Source organism: Actinia tenebrosa, unplaced genomic scaffold (genome assembly GCF_029948245.1).
Source record: "Actinia tenebrosa isolate PJP-AT-01 unplaced genomic scaffold, QUT_ActTen_1.0 PGA_scaffold12__29_contigs__length_12842862, whole genome shotgun sequence".
Taxonomy (NCBI): domain Eukaryota; kingdom Metazoa; phylum Cnidaria; class Anthozoa; order Actiniaria; family Actiniidae; genus Actinia; species Actinia tenebrosa.
The window spans coordinates 2,437,402-2,459,521 of NW_028292572.1; the positions used below are offsets into that span (position 1 = coordinate 2,437,402).

Genomic DNA, 22,120 nt, shown 5'->3' on the forward strand with positions numbered 1-22,120 from the left:
GATACAAGTCGTGCAGCAAATGGAACTTGAGTTGAACCTAAGATACAGAAGGCGTGTTTTCGTCAGTGTCTGGTACTTTCTGTAGCGTATCTTAAAGATGTTTCTTCGCCAGAAAAGAGCCGACAAAGGACCTGGACATCTCCTGTGCCATTATCTTTGTCTGATTTAAGAAATGTTTGAAGGATGTCATAAATTTCTGCTGATAGAAAATAACTTTTTCCATTAATTGCAACTGTCTTTAAAAATCCTGAAGATGTGCACTTCTGAATAACACTGCTTGGGTGTAATTTGGATGTACTGCACATTCTTTAAGGGATTGAGATTTACAAGTGGTTGGTGGCCAGCGAAAATAGATTAAACGTTGAGTGACGTTTCATGGGAGGAAGTGGTGATAGAATTCAATATACCAGCGACAAAGACAATGGTAGTTAGTAGACATGTTGTAAAGTACCGGGGATTGGTGCTCATGGATGCTGACGTGTTCTGAATAAAGCACCAAACTTCCTGAGGAAAGAGGTTGTGGAAAGGATACGGCAGTGAGATTAAACGCTTTTGAAGTTGGGCCCATGTAGTATCAGACTGTTTCTTAAGTCTCGTTAATCTTTGGTTCGATATTTGACCTTGGAGTATTAGTGGCAGAATGAAGTACGAATCAAGGAAGGTAGTAGCAGAGATGAAGGTGAATAAATGAAGGGGAAAGAGCGTTGTGATTGGTGGAGATTTTGAATTTGGTTGTAGATCTCTTCTATGTTATAGTATTCATTTTATTGTTCGTATCTAGTTACCGTGATAATTGGATTTTATGGAAGATAGTATGGCATCGCAGTTGTATTTGCACCGAAATGTTGTCTCGTGTTGTCTTTGTTTTTGGTTTGTTTAGTTTGATTGTGTTGTTAATTTTCTTTTTTTGTCCGATTCATTGGCCAGTATCAGTCTGCCACTTGAAGAATTGATTCCCAACTGAGATTGACGTATCAATAAATACAAAAAGTAGTTCGTGGAAAGCCAACATTAATTTTCAACTGATATATGATGTCTCATATTTTTCCCTGGTTCAAAGGTTTTTCTCGATTATTTTCTCTCTAACTGCTCTTGGGTGTTTCTATCTCGTTGGAGGTATAGAGTTGGAGGTATAGAGATCAATATACACCAGAAAAAAACTAGCTACTAAATTTATGATACAAAAATCTGAAAGCAACAGGGGAGACTTCTGCAATCCTTACAAGCGTTACAGTGTGTGGCTCAGTATCTTGAGCTTCAGCTAAAAAACCCTAACAAATTATGAATCAATTATCTTGCAACATAATAAGAACAAATTGGTCATTTGTATCCTTTGTCTTTCGTTTGCATCGCAGTTTGTGCAAGTGGTTTGGAGGTTCAGTATCCTGCCACCTGGTCCAGTATCCTGCCACTGCCAATATAGTCAGGTGGCTTAACGTCGTGATCGTTAAAAGAATGATAAAAGCATGAAACTTGGTACACACTTAGATCCTACCCAACCAAATCATATTAGAAGGGGTGTCCGAGTCAATCTACCCCTGCTTCCGTTTTAGGGGGTTTAATTCTGAATAAAATTGAGATTTGGGCTTCCTGTGGTAAGATTTTTTTCATAGCCATTTGAATAATATCTAAGAAAAACCTTGTCTGTTATCTCATGTTGTTGTGCTTTTGTGTTACACTATCATTTACTATGCTAATTTGATAGAATTTGTATTTCAAATGGAGAAAATAACGAAAATATATAGGAGCAATTAAAAAAATGATAAATAAATAAATATATATCAATAATAAATAGATAACTATGTAAATAAATAATACTAAACGAAGGAATGAATCAACGAATAAAAAAAGAAAGAAAGAAAGAAAATTAGATTTTGCTCTCCGGACAGTCACATTTGCACATCGGTGTGCACTTGAGATTTTCCTTACTACGGATTTCATCGAAGTGTGGCACGCATTAAAAAATTCGTCTGTGAATTTGCCTACGAGACGCTGTGACTCCGCCCACTTGGAGATGTGAATTTGTCTGCATTCCTTTCTCGTGAAATACACAATGGACATCAGCGAACTTGGTCGTTTTTATAGTAGGGGAAAAAGATTAAGTAGTGATTTGAAATCTCTCGTTATAGATTAGATTGTTGAAAGTGGTGGGGATATTATAACAGGGTTCTTTCCTGGGAAATTCTCAGACATTGCTCGAAAACTGAAGTTAAAAAGAGACACTGTAGCAAAGGTTTGGAGAACTTTTTGTTCCACCGGCAGCTACGAGCATCAAAAGTCCAAAGCAAGTGGCGTAAAATCTCTTCAACCAGATGACATTGAATTTATCGAAGTGTTAAAAAAAGATAAACCCTCATTAACTTCGGGCGAATTACTAAAAGAGCTCAACGAGTACTGTAATATCCCAGCTGGTATAAACAATGTAACTGTAAACCCAGCTGTTAGAAACTGTATGACGAAGGGCAGTGGTCTCGAAAAAAAATGGTTCGTCCAACTGGTGAAAAATTTACTCCAGCTAACATGGCTTATTGTCAGTATTATGTGAACTATATATAATAATAATAATAATAATAATAATAATAATGATGATGATGAAAACTTTATTGTGATGCTTTTTGTTTTACAATTGCAAATCTCGCTAATAACTAGGTAATTTGCAATCGGCTACTTGAATTAAAGATAAATTTAGTTTTACATGAAACGAAAGGCTTATAGCTCAAGATATATACTTGGATACATACTAGAAGATGGAGGGAAAAAACAACAATAATAGTAAGAAATATAATGATATGAAGATACTAAAAATTCATTAAATCAGGATTTTCCCAGTCTTTGTTTCGTTGACAAAAAATGAAATATGTGGATCTGATGGCAATGTTGATTATTTTTCTTATAACATACATTTTATGCTTTTTCTCGTATCCTAGCTGGTCGAACATTTCTAAAAACGTTGAGCTTTCCGCAGAGAAAACTCCAACAGAACTAATCGAGAGATTTACAAATTTAACAGATTTAAAAACACTACTTAATTTTCTTATAATATTTTTGTACTTTTTGTATTTTCGATCAACATTATTTTTCAAATTTGTTTCAAAACCAACTGTTAGTTCCAGAATAAAAAGACAGTCTAGTGTTTTTATCAGAAGATCAGGACGGTGAGCATCTCCAGTTATAAGCGAGGGGCTGGTATAGCCTTCAATGTCAGCATATAATGAAGATTTGTCGAGTTTAGATAGCAGTGATGCAGCGAGGAAGTTTAAGATGGAATCGTGCCTCCAAGTGAAACGTGGTAGATAGTATTGGCATCCAGCAACAACATGACAAAGAGACTCTGAAGAACCGCAATAGGAGCACTCAGAAATAGCTGACAAACCCCATTTTGCTATATTCGTGCGTGTAGGTAGTGAGTTGTTGATATATCGAATGGTAAAGTTAAAAATGTTCTTAGGTAGATTAGCGTGAGCGGTAGACCAGATTGAATGAAGTGATGACAGGGAATATTTCATGATGTTTGTGAAAAATGATCCTTGTGATAGCAGATGATGTGTTAGTTTTTCCTCTTGTGTAGATCTAAATCTCTTGAGTACTTCTTTAGTTGATCGAAAAACATCATATTGAATCATTGAGCTGTTACTGGACGACTTCCAAAGATATTTGATGTCACTGCTTTTAGATGATCTTAAGGCTTTTCTTGTAACGGTTTGGCATTGAATGAACTTGACTGAAGGTGGGATGATATTTAGACCAAATTTATTTCGTGGTAGATAAGTGTTACTTAAGGTTCCAGATATGGGGATTTCTAGCCATCTGCGAAGATATTGATTTACTAAGGGGTCAAGATTTTCAGATATCCATGGTTTTCCGAGGTCAGCAACAGTTAAATGCCAGGATATTTTAGATAAAACATAACGACCATAAAGCAGGAGTTTATTTTTAGGATGAAGTGGTTTCATATCAATGTCAGACATCATGGAGCCTACAGTGGAGGTCACTTCAGATCGATGTTGGTCATTAGACATGTCAAAATCAAAGAATCTTCCTAAATATCGAAATGATTCTCCAATGTTGACACGAGGGACGAGAACGCTACTTATGAGGAGTTTAGGAAGGTACTGGATTGACTTTGTGCAGCTTTTCCTGATACCAAACGTACAACACTTATCAACTCGTATTATCATGCTTGCCCATTGACACCATATCGCAAATCGGTTAAGAAGATGCTGATTTTCCGACTCTTGAGAACTGATAACAGCAGCGTCGTCTGCGAACTGAAACCAGTGGAGTGGATTTAGTAACTTGTAAGAAAAACCGAATTGACGGTACTTTTCTGACTTTATATGCTGTATAAAGGTGTTAAAGCATAAATTGAAAAGTAGAGGACTTAAACAGTCACCTTGAAGAACTCCGCGACCAATAGCTATAAAAGGAGTGCTAAATTCTTGAGTAATTCTTGAGGTTTTAAAATCAGTGTGCAAACTGTTAATCAACAGTTTGATATGATCTGGGATGTGATGATAGTCAAGGACTGATTGAATCAGATTGTGATGGACTTCGCCAAATGCATTTTTCAAGTCAAGAAGGGTTATTACAAGTGACCGTTGTTTAGTACGAGCTTTGTTGATAATGTCAGCCATTTGGGATGTGTGTTCTAGCGTTCCCGATAGACCAGGTGTAAATCCTTTTTGAATGTCATGTTCAATTAAATTATTGGTAACCAAAAAATTAAAAATAGAATTACGTAGACATGAGGTAAAGACTTTCAATGGAATTGATTGTAAAGTAATAGGGCGGAAGTTTGCAGGGTCACCAGAATCTCCTTTTTTATGAATTAGAATCGTACATGCTCTTTTCCACTCAGAGGGGACTGAACCAAATGACCATACTGTGCGAATTATTTCAGCTAAATAAGTGCGAAGGTAGGGACATCTTTTAAAGCAGATAATGGAGAGTTGGTCTAAAGGACATGGACTGCCAGAAGTTTTCATCCTTCTTATGACATGTGTAATTTGTTCATATGTTGGGGGATCAAGATTAAAAGGAGTAACAGGATTATTTAAGGCTGGTATCCAGTTTGGAAGATGGAAAAGCTTTGTTGGGTTAGCAGATGATAACGTTTTTTTGAAGAAATCCACACATTTTGTCATGCTAAAGGTTGGAAGAATAGTTTCTTTCGATTCGAAGATCTTTTTAACATAGCCCCAGAAGTTTTTGTTGATAAGGTTATCGTGATCGATGAAGCTGCTGGTATCTTGTTCTTGTTTGCTGTTATTTTGTAGGAGGTCACGCAATAAACGGGATACATATTTGATTTCAATAAGGTCAGCCTTTGAACGTTTTAAAATTCTTAGAGTTTTTTTCAACTCTTTTGTTGTTTTGTCTTTATACTTTTTTATCAGTTCTTCATTGACGGCTTTCTTTGCATGACCAAAATTTTCAGAAAAGTAGTCATATATAGTGTCATTTAAAAGTTTGATACATGAGTTTAAATCCTCAAGTGTAATTGGTGAATTTAAATGAAGGACCGTTTTGAAATATTCGTTAGCCGTTAACCATTGATCATCTGATTTTGGAAGATTTACTCCTACTTTAATGTTTGGAAAAATGTCCTCATCAGAATTAATGAAGAGATTATTATGATCTTGCTCGTCTTCATCATTTTCATGTTGTACAGTGTTTGTTAAATCAGCGCGTAGTTCGTCATCCAATCCAGATATTACTCTACAACTCCGCTGATGCATTTTCAAGCCACGGTTGCCTTTACAAACCTTCCCACAACAACACTTGACCGTAGTAGCACTGGTTTCAGTTGCCGATGAATTATTATCATGAGTTTGCTGGCCATGATTTTGTTGTTGCGGCTGATCACCTTGTTGTACTCTTTGTTTACAACGCCAAGCATGACGACCCAACGAGACGAAGTCTTGACCACAGAACGAACAAACAATCCCAGTAATTAAAATCAAAAGAAAACTTGAATTGACCATGATCTCAGATGTGTTAATAAGCTATTGCTAGTGATATTTTCGATGTTGATATTAATTCAAGTAAGAAAAATTCATTTAAACGGGAGACATGTACAGAGCGTGTCCACTCTGCTCAATGTCACGTAATCAAATAATAATAATAATAATAATAATAATAATAAAAATAATAATAAAAATATAAATATTAAAAAAAAAATAATAATAATAATAATAACAATAACAATAACAACAATAACAATAACAACTTTATTAATGTCTCTAATCTTATTGCCGGGCACAAGTGCCCTACTAATCGGGGAGACAGAAAACTACAGAACTATATGTCAACAATAGACCCATATAGAATCAAATTCTTTGACGAGACGGGATTAAAGCTCCCTGACTTGGAGTAGTATAGGGAATGGGGGTTCCAGCGCAATCTCAACACGGGCAAGACCCGTGCCAAAAATCCACCTACGGAAACAACCCACTCCAAGTGTGGTTGGGGGCAACAGCGCAAATATGTTAGTCTATATATGGAGTGCGAAGAATGTAAAGAGTTTGTTTATGATTTCTGTGTAAAGTGCTTGAAACCCAAGTTTGTACCTACTAAGCCAAATAAGTATATTTGTTGTGGTAAGAAAATGCAAATAGAAGACGACACGTCAGCACAGTGTTACGAGTGTGGTAAGAATATTCGTAATGCCGTACCAAATGCTACCAAAGAGCAGTATTACGCTAATGGAGGCCGTAAGAAGACCCCATACAAAAGAATAAAATACTTCAGAGACTGGATGAGTCACATTCAAGGTCATCGGCCGATATATTTAGACGACGAAGTAATGGAAAGAATTATAAACCACTTAGAAGAGCCAACGCCACAAAGCCTACGGAAAACGCTGAAAAAATTAAAGCTAGGGAAATATTACAAAGCTATTCCCTATCTTTTGTCTGAAATTACCGGTAACTCTATTCCTGAGGTTTCTGATATGAGCAGAGCCGAGTGGATGTTTTGTCGGCTGGATAAGGATATCCCTTATTACCCTGACGTAATCTACGAAATATTTTACAAAATTGACCCCAACCACCCCCTGTTAGGATGGATTCCAAGGCGACTGACGTAATAATATGACGGCTGCGAGGCGGGGTTTTACTTTCACGTGGCGGAAGTGGCGTGCCTAGGAAGAACAATGAGTTGTTCACGTGTAAAACAATAGACAACATTCCGATCATGCCCCTTCGCCTTAACAACCAGCAAGTTTGAAAGTAGACTCGATATTCACTTTCAAACTTGCTGGTTGTTAAGGCGCTCAGGAATGTGCCGACGTCAATGATAGCTTCAGACATTTGATTACGCATATGACCCAGACAGCCGGCGTTCAATATGTAAATAGAATCCTGTTTTGCTCTTTTCAAAGCAGATGTTTACTGAGCAAGCTTTCTTTGAAGCTCTTCTTTTGCCTCCTGGTAGATCTTTTTGCGAGATTCCTCGGAAAGATCTCTTACGACTGTTTTTTTATTCCTTATGTCCGTCTTTAATTTCTCGTACTTTTCCTCTTCGGCTAAGATAAGCGAGAATTCTACGTCGTCTATCTTTCTGTCACGCAAAGCCTTTGAGACAAGGTCAGTGATCGTATTTACTTTAGCCCTTGACAGAGCTATTGTCGTGTCATGCTTGGATATTTTCGTGGATAGCTTTTTCATAATACCCGTAGCAACAGCCGAAATGATACCACAGGCTGCCCCAACGCCGGCCAAAGGAACTCCAACGATTATTCCCGGTCCAGTAAGCGAAGTAGCAACGCCAGAGCCCGTTAACATAACAGGATATGGATCCTGAAGTTATCGCAATCTTATGTAGCGTACTCCGGGCTCTGACGTATTTCTTCCTAACTTTTTCATAGTGTTTTGTTTGCCCTTCCAAGTAAGCCAGGATTAAGTTCGCTTTATTCAGACGAAAGTTTTCGGCGTTTAGTTCGTTAGGTGTAGTATAGGGAACATCTGGGTACAACTTAGGTGCTGATGGTATAACATCCATTATATATACTAATGTACGACGCTTTTGGGAATGATATTGAGGAGCAGCCACATCACGACAACCGGGATTACTGGAATTGGAGAGCATTTAGGAAGATGTTTCCACGTGCAGACCCCAGTAAGTTCGAAAGAAGGCCCGATGGTATTTACTATAACGGCTCTAGGATGTACAGCAACGAGGATTTGAAGCCTACGCTGGTTAATCGAATAGACGATCAACTGAAGCATTCGCCAACGCCAACGCATGTTGAACCCAGTTGGTCAAAGGAATTATTGCTTGGTACCAGTACTTATCCGATACCCGCAGTTTCATTTGATGAACACCCAAGTTTGGATTTGACACTGAACATGCGGATCTCTAACGAGCATTCCTTTCCGTTAAAGGTGCGGGATATCTTCAAAAACGTGCCCATTGTTCATACCACCGCTAAGGAATCTCATGAATGGTTAAGCGGTCCTAACATGTGTTATTGGCCGCAGCAACTAAACTTTGCAGTTTGGTGTGCCACTAGCGGCTGTGGTGTAAGCGCAAGCTTGATGAAGAATTCGATATTTATGTTTCATTTTCACTTCACGGTTAGAAGAATACTGCATGAAATGGGTGTTATTGCGCTGCCGGGAGATGCCACGTTTTATCCAAGAGATAATAAATACAGCGTGCCGGCTTATGACAGACTTTGTAAGGAGTTTGACGTTGTAGGGAAGGATTTCCGATGCGCTGCCGGCGCTAACAATGGTCTGGGGCATATTTGGGCTTATTGGGGGATTGGTGGACACGAGCTAAGTGATAAGGAAGTTCATGCGTTGAATCTACGATGGAACACTGGGTATCACAAAGAAACTCACGACAGTAGCACCTTCTTTGAACCAAACGCTAAGACCACTAAGGAAGTCAGAGACGGACCTCTGTTCAAAGATGAGGGCGGTAAGTATGCAGGGGCCAATCCACTGATTATCAAAATTACCAACGACGAGCAAACAAAGCAATATCTTAATTTCATACCCCCAGAAGGTAAAGGACTAACTAGAGCCGGCCTTGCCCGTTTGAACCGCAGCATAGAAGCTTACGTGTATTCCATCCTTGGAGCTCAGGTAAACACCCGATCGAGTATAGTGGGGAATACCGGCGCCGCAGAAGAGACGCGAGCCGAAGCTTTGATTCTATTCGAAAGTTCGATTTTGGAGGGCGACATTAGCAAGGGCGTACAGCGTTACCAACTAGCTATACAAAATTCTAAGGCCCGACTGGACTACGCAGTAGCCCCGGGTTGTTGGTTAATGCCTAGTAATTTATCTATAAATACTGGTTCTGTAGTAGGATACAACAACAAACTTCAACGAGCTACTAAGGATATGAAGTTTGGGGTGAATGACGTGAACTCTGACACTCTTAGGAACATTCCCCATTTCGTGGAGAAGCCAAAGAAGGAGCACGTAGAAAAGCCCGCACCAAAGAAACCAGTAAAGAAGGTTATGCCTGCGATACGTGAGGAATATGACCACAACTTACTAAAGGCCGGCTTAGCAGCTGCAAGCATTGGTCTGAGCTATTATATATGGCGATGAACAACCCTTACGTAACGGGAGTAGATTGTGTCTATACAACTTACACAGGTGAGAAAAAATATACCCAAGCATCTTGGGTTGATGTCACGGGCATGTCCGTGAATTTGAACTACTCAGGAAAGAAGTTAATCCTTTGTACTATTTGCATTGGCACGAGTAGTCACGCCAACGTCGGCTTTAGGTTCCTGGATGAGAATGGCATACTGCAGCCTATGCGCGCGAAGACGAACAACAGGGAGCCTGCGCATTTCTCCGTAGAGCCCAACCCCGGCAGCGCCGAAAATCTATCGGTTTGGACTTTCCACATGGTGGCCGATTGTCATGGGAAGGTAAAGCTGCAGATAAGAGTAGACGATACGGGAAAGGTTACGGTAAATAGCATAGAAAATCAGAGAGATGAAAAATATAATCACAAGACCATTAGCACTCTTACGGTGCTTAGTCTCTAGAAGGGAATTTATTCCCTGTAATATATGAACCCACACGCGAAGGAAGATTGGTTTCTACATTTTTTTGGAGGAGAAGGACTACTTAGAACAGCATTGGCATGACACCGGGTTGTGGGTGAAGGTTGGGGGCCTGGGATTGATCATGTGTACCATTAGCATTTCGACGGGGTATTCGTGTAATGTCGGGTTTAGGATCGTTGATGAGAATGACCGCCCATTACTACCCTACAGAAAAAAAGATAATAATAGGAACCCAGTTCATTTCTCGTCGGAACCCCCACCGCCGACTGTAGAAGACTTAACGCCGGTAACTTTTCACATGATAGCCAATTGTCAATATGCGAAGCTTCAGGTTCTTCCCAACGACGTTGCCTACCTTCGGATAAATGCCGCCCCGGCAAAAAATCCTCCAACGGATGCTACTTGGAATCATAAGCCCATTAGCACCATGAGCGTGCTGCCGCTAGTTCCGCATTATCAAGGCGGCGCGAATACTGTCTTTACTTATCCCCAGTCGAGGACGCCTCGGATGCCTGACGACGATAAGCCCCCAGTAATACACAAGGATAAGATTAAGCCTTCATCTTCTTCAGGAGTACCACCCCAATAGCTACTACGAGGATCCAAATGTTATTCCCCACGAACTTCAACAGTTCTCCGCCAGCCCTAAGTGCCAAGGAAACAACCGAACCCAGCAGCCCAGGAAGACCGGCTGCCATCTTTTTTCCCAAGTCCGTTAGTCCATTGCCTAATTTCTTTACGCCCGCGCCTGTAGCCTTAAGCGCGGATAGGATAACTCCTACTACGCTTGAAATAGCGACCGCAAATGCCAGCGGAATACCATACTTCACCAGAGCTCTTTTTACCTTTTCCTTGGTGGTAAGTCCCAATTCTCTTTCCAGGTTGTCCTTTTGCGCTTGTAATTCCGCGACTCTTTCCTGAAGGGTTTCTACTTCCTTTTGAGCTGCTTCCCTTTCCTCTTCGGGACGAGTTTGGTCATTGATTATTTCCTGCTGCCGCTCTATTTGCCCCTCCAGGTCTTCGATGGCCTGATCTCTTTGCTGGATTTGCTCTTCTTTAATGTTGATTTCAGCAACTAACTGCCGCCGCTCCACCAAAGAACCCTCTATGGTGGTACGTAAGTCCTTGGCTTCTTCCTTGCTTATATCCAGGTCTTGCAGGGCGAGATTGAATGCCCTTTGGGCGCTGTCTTTTTCGTGAAGAGAAATGTCTCTTTGTTCTCTAAGTTCTAATATGCGTTGATTCTTGTCGTCAAGTTCTCTCTTTTGAGCATCAAGGAGTAGTCGGTTTTGCCGCATGTAATCTGCTTCCCTTTCCTCCATCGCTTGCTTTAGCTCTTCTACTTCCCTTATCACCTCAAGACCTTTTTGTTGCCGCTGCATTATGGTCTTAACTCTTTCGACGGCTTCGTCAATATTCTCACTATTTTCCCTCATTCTTTCGGGTAAGTTGGGCTCTCCTAATGCCTTTCTAAGGGTTGAAGGAATATTTTTATCTGCGTAGTATTTACCATTTATGTCCCTGATGACATATGGACGAGCATTAGACCTATTTAACCTTGCTACTATGACTTCCCTACCCCATTCGTTATCCGCGTCGAACATTACTTGGACTTTGTTTGGATCCCAGTTTGGGAATTCTTCCTTGATCCTATCAAAGTCGTCCGGGGTTTCTTCCATGGATTCATCCATTTGTTCCTGAACCTTACTAAGCCATGCAGCGCTGGGGGCTTCGGGGACAGGCCCCAGATTTGTCATTTCAAAGCGCTGTGGAATGGGTTTGCCTGGATTCTTGGTCTTAAACATGCCCCTGAGGGTCCTCATGACGCTACTTGCTCTGCTAACGCCGTAATTCCTTTTGACCCTTTCGCCGGTGGTTAGACCGTCTCTTTCGCTGTCGGCGGTTAGGTAATCATATTGGTCATCGTTAATGTCTACTTGACCTTCTTCGGTAAGGGGATCAAAGTCAGTAGTTCCTTCTACTTCCATTATATATGATAAGCTCAAAGTTAAACCCCAACGTATTACCTAAGCAGGTTGGCGGACTGAAAGCAGAACGCACCTTTCACCGGGTCACATTCACACCTTCTAGCGCAAAGCCACGGGAAACCCTGTACGTAGGCGTGCCCCGCCTAACGGATAACCTAGTGTTGGTTCCTGGCACCCTAGCGCTAAGGTTTAACCTAGCAATACAGCCAGATACCGCAGACGCGCGTTACGTCGTCAATAATGCGGGTAGAAACCTCGTTTACAAAATGCGTGTAAAGTTCGCCGGGGAATCCCTCTTGGACTTAAACAGGTATGATTTGTATACCACGTACAAAGACTTATGGTTGACTGCATTCGACCGCGCGCAAAAGATAGAGCAGGGAATCGCCAGTGAAGCCATACGCAAGGTAAGAAGCGCAACCGACAGCGCCTCGGGAGAAGACGAAATAAAGGCGGCCTACGGTACTAAATATGTTATCCCGTTGGACTTCGAAGTTATCACGAACCACGGTGCATACTACCCAAGGCAGCTAAGCGAGCTGCAGTTCGAAGTGACCCTAGCAGATACTACGAACATCCTGCAAGGAAAAGATGTAAGTTCATCAGCCGTGGATCCTTATTTCATCAAGAACTTGGAGCTGCAGTACGAGACGGTATACAGCGAAGAGCTGGCTCGTAGCGCCGGTATGGAATACAGCGCCGGGAAGGCTTTCCTTTACGATCACGTCGTGATGTACAAGACGTTCAGCTTTACAAATAACGTCGAAGAGGTCATCAACCAAAGCATTAACCTTCCCAGGCGCAGCCTTACAGGGGTAATGTTGCTGTTCGCAAAGACATACACGGCAGGATTGCGTGACTCCGAGGCGTTCTTTAATCCTAACATTACCAACGTAGGTGTTAGCATCAACGGAGTGCCTAATAAGGTTTACTCACAAGGGATAAAGCCCGAGGACATGTACCGGGAAGTCGCGCGTAAGTTTGGCGACCAAATTGGCCCAAAGGAATTCTTTAAGGATAAGTATGCGCTGTGGATCGACATGCGCACGACGAACGACGAAGACCTACATGGACAGGGTTTACGCCTGGTAAATACCCAGGATGGTATTACGTTGGAGATCAAGCGCACCAAAGACGCCAGCGACGCTACTAAGATCAACGCATATATCTTCGTAGTCTCAGACGCGCAACTGAGTGTAGAAATGAATCAGCTAAAGAGCGTCGCATATTAAGAAAAAAGGTATATATAATGCTCCGCGTATTCGAAAACAACGAAACTAAACTGCAATGCATAGTGCAAGGCGAAACTTTGTACTTCAAAGCAAAGGAGGTGGCTTTGGCGTTGGGCTATGAGCGCCCTAGAGATGCAATTAGAGCCCACGTATCTGAGAAATACCAGAAAAAATGGGTTGATCTACAAGGGGCTGCGAATCACCGCTCCTTTACTACGCAACCACATTCCGTGTTTATATCCGAACCTGGTTTGTACGAACTGATATTTAGTTCCAAACTACCCAAAGCTGTGGAGTTTCGCGATTGGGTCTTTGAGGAAGTCCTACCCGCGCTAAGGAAAACGGGTAAGTATGAGCTGGAGAAGCGCTTCGATGGTCCTAATAAGTTGGTATTCAAGATAGAAAATGAGTTCGATTTACATAAAAAGCTCGTAGATTACATACGTAGATTTCACCCTCAAATGCTAATTGCTCCAGGTCTAGGAGAATTACAGGATTCCAGTCACAAGCGCATCACTTGCTGGCAGAAAGGTTATCAAGCAGGTCAACCTGACCTTTTAATCTTAAATGCTCATAAGGAATACAATGGACTCTGTCTGGAACTGAAAACGCCCAAAGGCAATGGCGTGTTGTCAGATAAGCAGAAAGATATGATGGATAGATACCAGGATAATGGATATTTAACCATGGTAAGCAACGATTACGATGTGCTTTGCAGGGAAATCAATGAATATGCCCTTGGAATACGCATACCTTGTCCTTGGTGCGTTAAGGCTTTCAAGTCACAAGATACTTTACGAATGCACCAAAGAATATTTCATAGATATAATGATAATTAAACAAACACACTGGCGCGATCTGCTGCAAGGAGTCTCATACCGAATAAAAAATTATGTCATGTTCGAGGACATCAACCGTTTGAGGTTAGTCTTGGAACGCGACGGTGAGGAGTACACATTATGGGCACCCGACTGTGTAAGGTATGTACTGCAAGGCGAAGAATACACCAACATACGTAGTCATGGTAAGGTCAATGGTCGATGGAAGTTTGACATCGAACGTAGAACTGAAGCTAATCCATTGTGTGATTAGTCATCCTCATGAGCGGTTAAGTATTGGTCTGCTACGTCGGACCTCATTTTTTCCGTCATTTCATACACCGATAAGGTAATAGTCACACCTCCTAAGAACGCTGCAATGTAAGGTAACATTATATACTTATTTTTTATTGTTATTTTGTTAAACTCCACTCCTTCCTTACCAACAGATAACGATCTAAGGGCTTAGGACCATCATAAAGACAGCACCAAATATGCTGATCGCTACGTCTACAACCACAATCTTCACAGATTCCTTCCCCTCAGCACCATTAAGGTCAGGCTCTTGGTTACATTTTGACCCCCAGCGAAGTTTTTGGCGAGGGGACCCTGGGTACTAGTTTGCCATGGCAACGGTATTGTTCAAGATGCCAAATGCTAAAAGGAATTCCAAGATGGCGGTTATTATCGCTATTTTCACGAGTTTTGATGCTGTTTTCAAGCCTTCGGAAAGAAACAGTTGCATTCTTTCGTTCCATAAAATCTAAGGAGCAACAGGGCTAGGTATTTTCTGCAGCCTTAATCTCTGACATCAAACTACAGTACTTAAAAGCAATGAAATCTGATTATGATCGACAACCGACGTTCTCACTCGGACTCTGTTCGTGTTGGATCAACAAACAAATATTTGGGGTATAATTCAGCCATATGAATCTGCAGGTACGTATTCTTTTTATTGATGATATAGAATTAAATTTCGTTAAGAATTTTGTTTAACCAAAGCTAGAAATATCGAAATAAAAATTAAATATAATTCTTACATTGTTTTACATTATATTTCTTTCAAGCCCAACCGAAGCCTTAAAAAACTTACTTTGAAAATCTTTGTTTTATTTCTACACATTAGCGCTTACGACGTTCAAAGCTGTTCAGCGATTTTTCAAGAATAGAAATCTATTTTCCACTCCCTTAGAAGAGCTCTAGCGTATTTTATTTTCTTTAATAAACAGGAAGCCGTTTTGTCAGACTTCATTTGTTCTGTCGATGGCGCTACCAGTCCATTGTTTACTGTACATAACTTTTCCCATTCTACAAGCATAGCTTGGCTCTTCCTACTCTCTGCCAGAACTTTTACTTGTATATGAGCTAAATCTTTGTTGTAGCTTTGTTCTAGTTCTTCATCTCTTTTTTTTCTCGCTTTCAGCATTTTCAGATGTAAGTGCTTCTTGTCAAGAGTTTCTAGTTCTTTTGATGGTCCAAAAAGTACTTGTATAGCTCTGCAGAGACTGCTCTTTACAACATATTCATACCCTTGGTCTTGCAGGTGAGTATGTTCTATAGTTTGCTCCTCTTGAAAGGGGTCTCTGTCTTTCAGATTAATGACTTCATCAGGAGCAGGATAAACTTCTATTACCTCTTCCATAGGATCATTCGGCTCGGGCACAGACTCATTTGGCTCAGGCACAGGCATAAGACTGTTTGGCTCAGGCACAGGCTCATTTGGCTCAGGCACAGGCACAGGATCATTCGGCTCAGGCACAGGCTCATTCAGCTCGGGCACAGGCATAAGATCATTCGGCTCAGGCACAGGCTCATTCAGCTGGGGCACAGGCATAAGATCATTCGGCTCAGGCACAGGCTCATTCAGCTGGGGCACAGGCATAAAATCATTCGGCTCAGGCACAGGCTCATTTGGCTCAGGGCACAGGCATAGGATCATTTGGAACAGCATCACCTAAGTATGATGTATGCACCCTCTTTGTCGTTCCATCTTTCTGGTCAACCCTAATGATGTGTAAGGGGATTGCTATGTTCTCTCTGACACACACCTCCCAACAGCTCTTCAGGTAATGCTCTTCATTAGACAGAGTTTGAGATCTGAAGTGATGTAGCTGTGGACCCCTTAATAATGGATCAGGGTAATCAGAGACATCATGAAATTCAATTCCATTGTCTGTCTTCTTCCACCAGACACTCTCACCCTCAAGCAAGAAATCACTTATGTGCTGAAGGTGAGACTGCCACTCTCTTGAATGCTTCTTGATGATGGAGAGAGGGATGACTGTATTCTTTCGTTGTGGTAGACATTTGGAAAGGTTACTGACTTGAGCTTGCTGTCGCCCTGGATCATTTGCTTGAAGGCCAAGTTCTCTCTCTGCCTGAAGGCGTATGAATAGGTTGGGGATGATGTGTCCAGGATGGTAATTGCTGGTCTGTTTAGTTATCCTCTTGATACTGTTGAAGATCCTCTCTTGCCTTTCTGCATTAGTTGATTGCCCAGAGATGATTCTCAACATATCACCTGCATGTGCACTGAGGTTATGAAAATACACACCAAACATTTTCCTTAGGGTCAGCTTTTTAGGATTGTTGACAATGTAGTCATGCAGCAGTATTGAGTGATACCATGCCTGGTTGTAATACCGAAGAACTTGAGCAGGAGAGCGGTTCTTATCACCAGAGTACAAAATTCTTTGCATCTCAGTCAGAGTGTCAATGGTTTGAAGGGCTTCTTGGGAGAATATTCCTGACTGGTGAGCAAAACCTGCAGTCTTAATTAAAGCTACTCTGAAATCTACACATCTCTTGCTGTCTTTGCCTGTTAGACTCAATGAAATGGCCTCCTCCAGGATCTTAGATTCTTCTCTAGACAAGTGTTTAGAGAATTCTGCAAAAAAGTTCTCAATATGGTGACCCAGGTCATGGAGCGGTTCACATGGTAGGATTTCATAGCTGTCAAGGCCTAAATTAGAGAGTGAATCATTTGGTGTGTTAAACAAAAGTGCTGGAACCCGTTGTTTTCCTTGCAAGGTCTCTGTTAGTAGTTGTCTCAGGTCTTCCTTTGTTTTTCCATCATAAATTTGCCTTGATCCTAACTCTTCTGCTAGCTCAGTTTTTGAAAGACCTTCAAGAGGCTTTAATTTCTTTTGCATGGATTTTCTTCGAGCCACAACTCCTTGTAGTATGACATCCTGTCTCTCCTTTAGGCTTGTAAAATGACAATTTAGAGCATGGTCAAGGCAGTAAACCATGTCACAGTGGATGCCACAAGCAGAGCAAAAGTAATTACCACCCTTTTGTTGGCCGGCTTCAAAGGCTCGAAGTGGCATATCCCCATGACAGAGCCTCAGTTTATCAGTAAATTCAATATTCTTTACTCTTTCAGTGCATTTATTTCCGAGGCCAGCAATGCATTTCAACCTTTCCTCACTGTAAAGAATTTGTTCACTCTCTGAGCTCCCACATCGGGCAATGAAATGAAGCTCGGGTTCTTCTATTATTTGTTGTATATTGACATTTCTGCCAAATGCCTGCTTGTATTCTTCATCTGTGTAAAACACAGCAGGGTCATACAAGCAAGTGATCAAACAAACTAGGTAGCCTGAGTTTGCAACAGTGGAATTATCTAGCCAGACCATAAGATGTCTTGTCCTTTCTACTTCCTTAAGTTTTTCTTTCATTTTAAAAATGTCATTAGTGTCAATACCATTTAGCTCATTTACTCTCTCAAGTTCACCTTGAAGCTGCTCTTTGGTCATTCCATTAATATCCTGGTTACTTGTTGCTCTTAAGTACTTCATTTGTTTTGCTAACATATTTTCTCGTATCTCCTTTAGGGTTACTTTCCTGCCTTCAGTTGAAAATTGAACCTTCTTGACTTCAAGATTTTTTGTAAGTACCAGTTTTTCATACTACGAAAAAGAAAAATAGAGTTTGTTGTAAATTATATTATGAGTAGTTAAATCTGGGTTGGATGTGACATTTAGAAAATATTTTGTATTATTTACCTGGCGAGGCACTATCAGTTCCCCAATCGTATATTCTTTTGACCTCAGTTTTTCCTTTAGCTGTTGACGTAGCACTTTTTGATCTACTTCTACAGGAACACTTATTTCCCCACCTTGCCCTTTTCTTTTTTTGCGTCTGATCACAGGACTACCATCTCTCTTTCTTTTTGTTGTAAAGCGTTGTACATCAATGTTTTCAGAGATGAGCCATTCTTTAATTATTTGCCCACCATTTTTTGTCAACTGACTAGTTTTGTTGGTAACATCATATCTCTTAGCTAGCTCACTCCAGTTAATATTGTGTTTGTCTTCATAACTTTGTATTTCTGCCTTAAGTGCTTCTTTATCCCAGTTCATTGCATCAAAATTTCCAGTGTGGTTCTTTGCTTTCTTTGTTGGTGGACCATAAATTACTTCTTCTCTCCTTTCCTTTGCAGCTTCTTTGGTTTCAAAACAGAGTGCCTTTCTTGCTCTATCCCACCCATTCAGTGACTGTCCACTACCATAGCATCTAAAAAGAAAAAAAAATTGAAAGAATTTGACCATTAAACCTAAGATTTGTAGTTTTCATTAGTCAGAATATTGTAATTGATGGATTTTTGAAAATGAAAAATAAAATGATGTGCTATCAGAGCTGGTGTTTGTTTTTATTGAGGGGAAGTGTTAGTTTTTCTTGTTATTTGCATGATTGGAGGATTTTAGCAGGAGTTATTTCCACAAGATTTAAGTATTTTTGATTAGGTTCTGTTGATCAAAAGTGAATAATAGTGTAGTGATTATGTTTTAGATTTAACTCACCTCAAAAATGCAGTGTCATTCATTTGTTGTTCAATTTTATCTTTATTTTGCTTGTAGTGGTTTCTTCTTTCTTTCCGTCTCTCATTTTTTGATTTATGTTGAAGGTTCAACTCTGTAACTTTTGAGAGGGCCTCTGCAAAACTTGTGTTAAACCTTTTCTCAAACACGCCATCAACAGCTTTATACATGTCCCTAGCAGCTGTTTTAATGTCATTTTTCAGGGGTTTAGTTTGAGGGGTTTTAGTATATAACTTCTCTGCAGCACTCCTAGCTGCAAACACTGGATTACTCTTTGCCTTGGCTTTAAGCTGAGGTGAATTCACCGGAAAATATGCCTGTATATCAGAAAATCGGATAGCACATCCTTTGCAGTTGGCAAGGCTGTGTTCTCTCTTTCGAGCTTCTGGAAGACTAATCCATTTCTTAAGGGAGAAAGTATCGAGGAATTTAGATTTTTCTTCTAGTTTCTTGACGTTCCACTTATTAACTTTCTCTCTTAAGGCTTGGAGTTTCTTATGGAATTTAATGAAATCGATTGAAAATCTTTCCCAATCATCGGATGAAAAGATACTTTTAAACTTATTATACTGTTCAGTCTTCAGGTGTGCTTTATATTTTGTCGAACTTTCTCCTTGTTCCCTTATCAATACAGTGGTCCTTGCGATCTCCAATGCAGCAACTTTCGCAAATCCACAAGAATTAGGACACAGAAATGTCCCTGACATCGCCAGTTAATCCTTGGAAACTTTGCAAACGCCCAGTTATAGACTTATTATCGCTTTATGGTATTTTGAAGAATATATAGTAGAAATAAGATGAACGAGCTTTGATCGTTACATCAAGTACTAGTTTACGCGCCTTGAAATTCCCGCTCAAACTAATGCAGCGTTATCAGTAATAATCAAAGAGTTAAGTATTTTATGAGTTATTTATTGATGAATTCAAAACCTTTAACAGTGCGCTCGTAGTTTTCAAAACTACTTTTAAATTATAGGAAACAACAAGTTACGAATACAAAAAAAACATATTTGCACGTAAAATTAAGTGTTTTCTGTTCATGATTCGCAAATATTGGAAAAATACCTACATAGCACTATATCTTAAGAGCATCTCTAGGATAAATGTCCACTTTTTTGGCAAAATTCTCGTCTGTTTAGGCAGTCATAGCCTCAAAATCTAAAGCAATAAATTTCATGTACTCCGTCCGCCATCTTTAATTACCTCACTTACTAGCCATGTAACCATGGGAACTTTTCTTATTTAGCAGACAGCTGACCAGTTCTATGTGAGCCTGAATTCAATTTTTGAATCTCGGATATTCAAGCAAAAAAGGGGCTAGAAAAAAGGGAAAATTTTCAAATAAAGCGATTTTTTTTTCTGTTTCATGATTTTCAGTAGTAAAACTATACTTTTGTAACTGGAAATCGTGAAAGCGAATGCTGTTTGTACTTTTAAAAAGAGTAAAGTGTTTGTTTAGAGTGAAGTTCATGAATGCCATGCATTTTGTGTTAGAAATCTACTTAAAATCTTTGTTTTCCAGTTGGTTCTAATTAATTTAATACATTGGCTGCCCTTATAAATAATCTTATTTGGTGTATGTAAAGAATGAGCACGTTTTCTAGACGCTTTAGCAAAGGGCATATTTTTGCATACATTATGCTTTCTAAAAGTCACGTGATTGTTGCTATGGAAACAATTATTTTTCTGTCAAGACCTGTGATGGTCATGAACATTTGGTATAAGTTTGAAGTTCATAGGATATATACATAAAGAATAGTAATTATTTTCTTCTTTTTTGTCTATTTTTCACCGAGAGCCTGACCTTAATGGTGCTGAGCCAATGTTCCCTATTCTCCCACCTTACACCTTCAACGTCGTCGAAACCGACGAAGATCTCATCTATTTCTTGCTTTAACTTAGTCAAAGTCCTGGACGTTTCTGTGGGACAACAACGCTCTGCTACGTCTCCATGGACTTCACAGACAATGTCTTCGAGATGATAACGACGACAGCGATATTTATGCCAGTTCTCCTCGAAGAAGGGTTGGTCACAGCGAGTACAGCAGCCTTTTAGACAGACTCTATTCTGACGGTGATATTGTAAGGCCTGTAAAGTAGACATCTCCTTGTTGCAATCATTGCATTTGGTGCTTTTGGTCTTCTGACAGACTTTCTTGGAAACGTGGTATCGTAGTCGCTGCTTGCTACTAAAAGTTCTATCACATTGCATACACTTCATTATATACATCTTATTTTTTATTGTTATTTTGTTAAACGATGGGGTCTATCTTTGAAATTAGTACATGTCTTCCATTTAACGAAATGACAATGAAAAAGAAGACTTACCTACGATCTATCTTCCATTTAACAAAATAACAATAAAAAATAAGACTTACCTACGATCTATCTTCCATTTAACAAGATAACAATAAAAAATAAGACTTACCTAAGAGCCTCTTTGCAATCGATAGGTCTACTTTGAACCTCATGATTCACTTATATCATCTAAGGTCCTTCTCGCCTTAGTATCCGCAGGACACCAATGCCCGACGAAGTCATCTTCAGGGAAATCCTTATTACAGTGAAAGCATTTACATTGCTTCTTCTTGCGTGGCTTTGGTGTTGGTTGCACGGTAAGCAAGCAATCCGCCGGTAACTCACTCGTAATGCAATCCATATATATGATTACAGAGGGTATCGAATGAAGTCCTTAACGGACTCCTTAGCCCACGTCGCAATCGTCAACAAGGCACCAAACCGTTCTGCGCGCTTCAGGTCGCACATTTCATCGTACAATTCCTGCACGCGCTCTTTTAACCGGTCTATCTCCTCCCTTTGCATTTCTATGGTGTCTCTTTTATCTTTTGCGTCGGCGACAATTCTTTGCACTGCTTCCACTGGTTCCATCTATATATGAACCCAGATCACATGCCTTGTAACGCTCTGATAGTAGGACCCACCGGCTGTGGAAAGACCCAGTTCATCGTGGAGCAGCTATTAGGATCCTTTAGATACCGCTTTGACTACATAGTGCTGCTTTGTCCCACCTACGTGAATAACCGCACCTGGGAAGGCATAGGAGTGAAAGATGACGACTTCTTCGTAGATATTTTAGATCCTAACGAGTTATCCAGCCATTTGAAGTTCTGGCACAAGCAATTCCCTAAAGATACACAGACTTTACTCATACTGGATGACATTGCCTGTGGGGATGACGTAAAAAAGCGCACCTCCGAATTGG

General features: G+C 40.3%; 3 protein-coding genes across 8 annotated transcripts; 1 reads left to right on the forward strand and 2 right to left on the reverse strand.

Moving 5' to 3' along the window:
- Positions 1-12,028: 12,028 nt before the first annotated feature.
- Positions 12,029-18,714, forward strand: LOC148911937 (uncharacterized). Of its 6 annotated transcripts, none has more exons than XM_089028077.1 (5): positions 12,029-15,013; positions 15,498-15,617; positions 16,265-16,305; positions 17,911-17,965; positions 18,519-18,714. In XM_089028077.1, the coding sequence occupies exon 1, from the start codon at positions 12,030-12,032 to the stop codon at positions 13,254-13,256; it is 1,227 nt and encodes a 408-aa protein (XP_088884203.1). In that variant the 5' UTR covers position 12,029; the 3' UTR covers positions 13,257-15,013; positions 15,498-15,617; positions 16,265-16,305; positions 17,911-17,965; positions 18,519-18,714. The 6 variants fall into 6 exon arrangements, with proteins under 6 accessions (XP_088884203.1, XP_088884200.1, XP_088884201.1 ...); XM_089028074.1 differs by lacking the exon at positions 16,265-16,305 and having other exon boundaries at positions 12,029-14,236; positions 14,524-15,013; XM_089028075.1 differs by lacking the exon at positions 16,265-16,305 and having other exon boundaries at positions 12,029-13,601; positions 13,734-15,013.
- Positions 15,012-15,986, reverse strand: LOC148911938 (uncharacterized). The gene has a single exon (XM_089028079.1). It carries the CDS (start codon positions 15,954-15,956, stop codon positions 15,234-15,236), a length of 723 nt encoding a protein of 240 aa, XP_088884205.1. The 5' UTR covers positions 15,957-15,986; the 3' UTR covers positions 15,012-15,233.
- LOC116290271 (uncharacterized) lies at positions 15,991-20,708 on the reverse strand. Its single transcript, XM_089028361.1, has 3 exons — positions 18,880-20,708; positions 18,082-18,592; positions 15,991-17,985 (listed from the first exon to the last, which is right to left on the reverse strand). The coding sequence occupies exons 1-3, from the start codon at positions 19,602-19,604 to the stop codon at positions 15,991-15,993; spliced, it is 3,231 nt and encodes a 1,076-aa protein (XP_088884487.1). The 5' UTR covers positions 19,605-20,708.
- Positions 20,709-22,120: the final 1,412 nt, after the last annotated feature.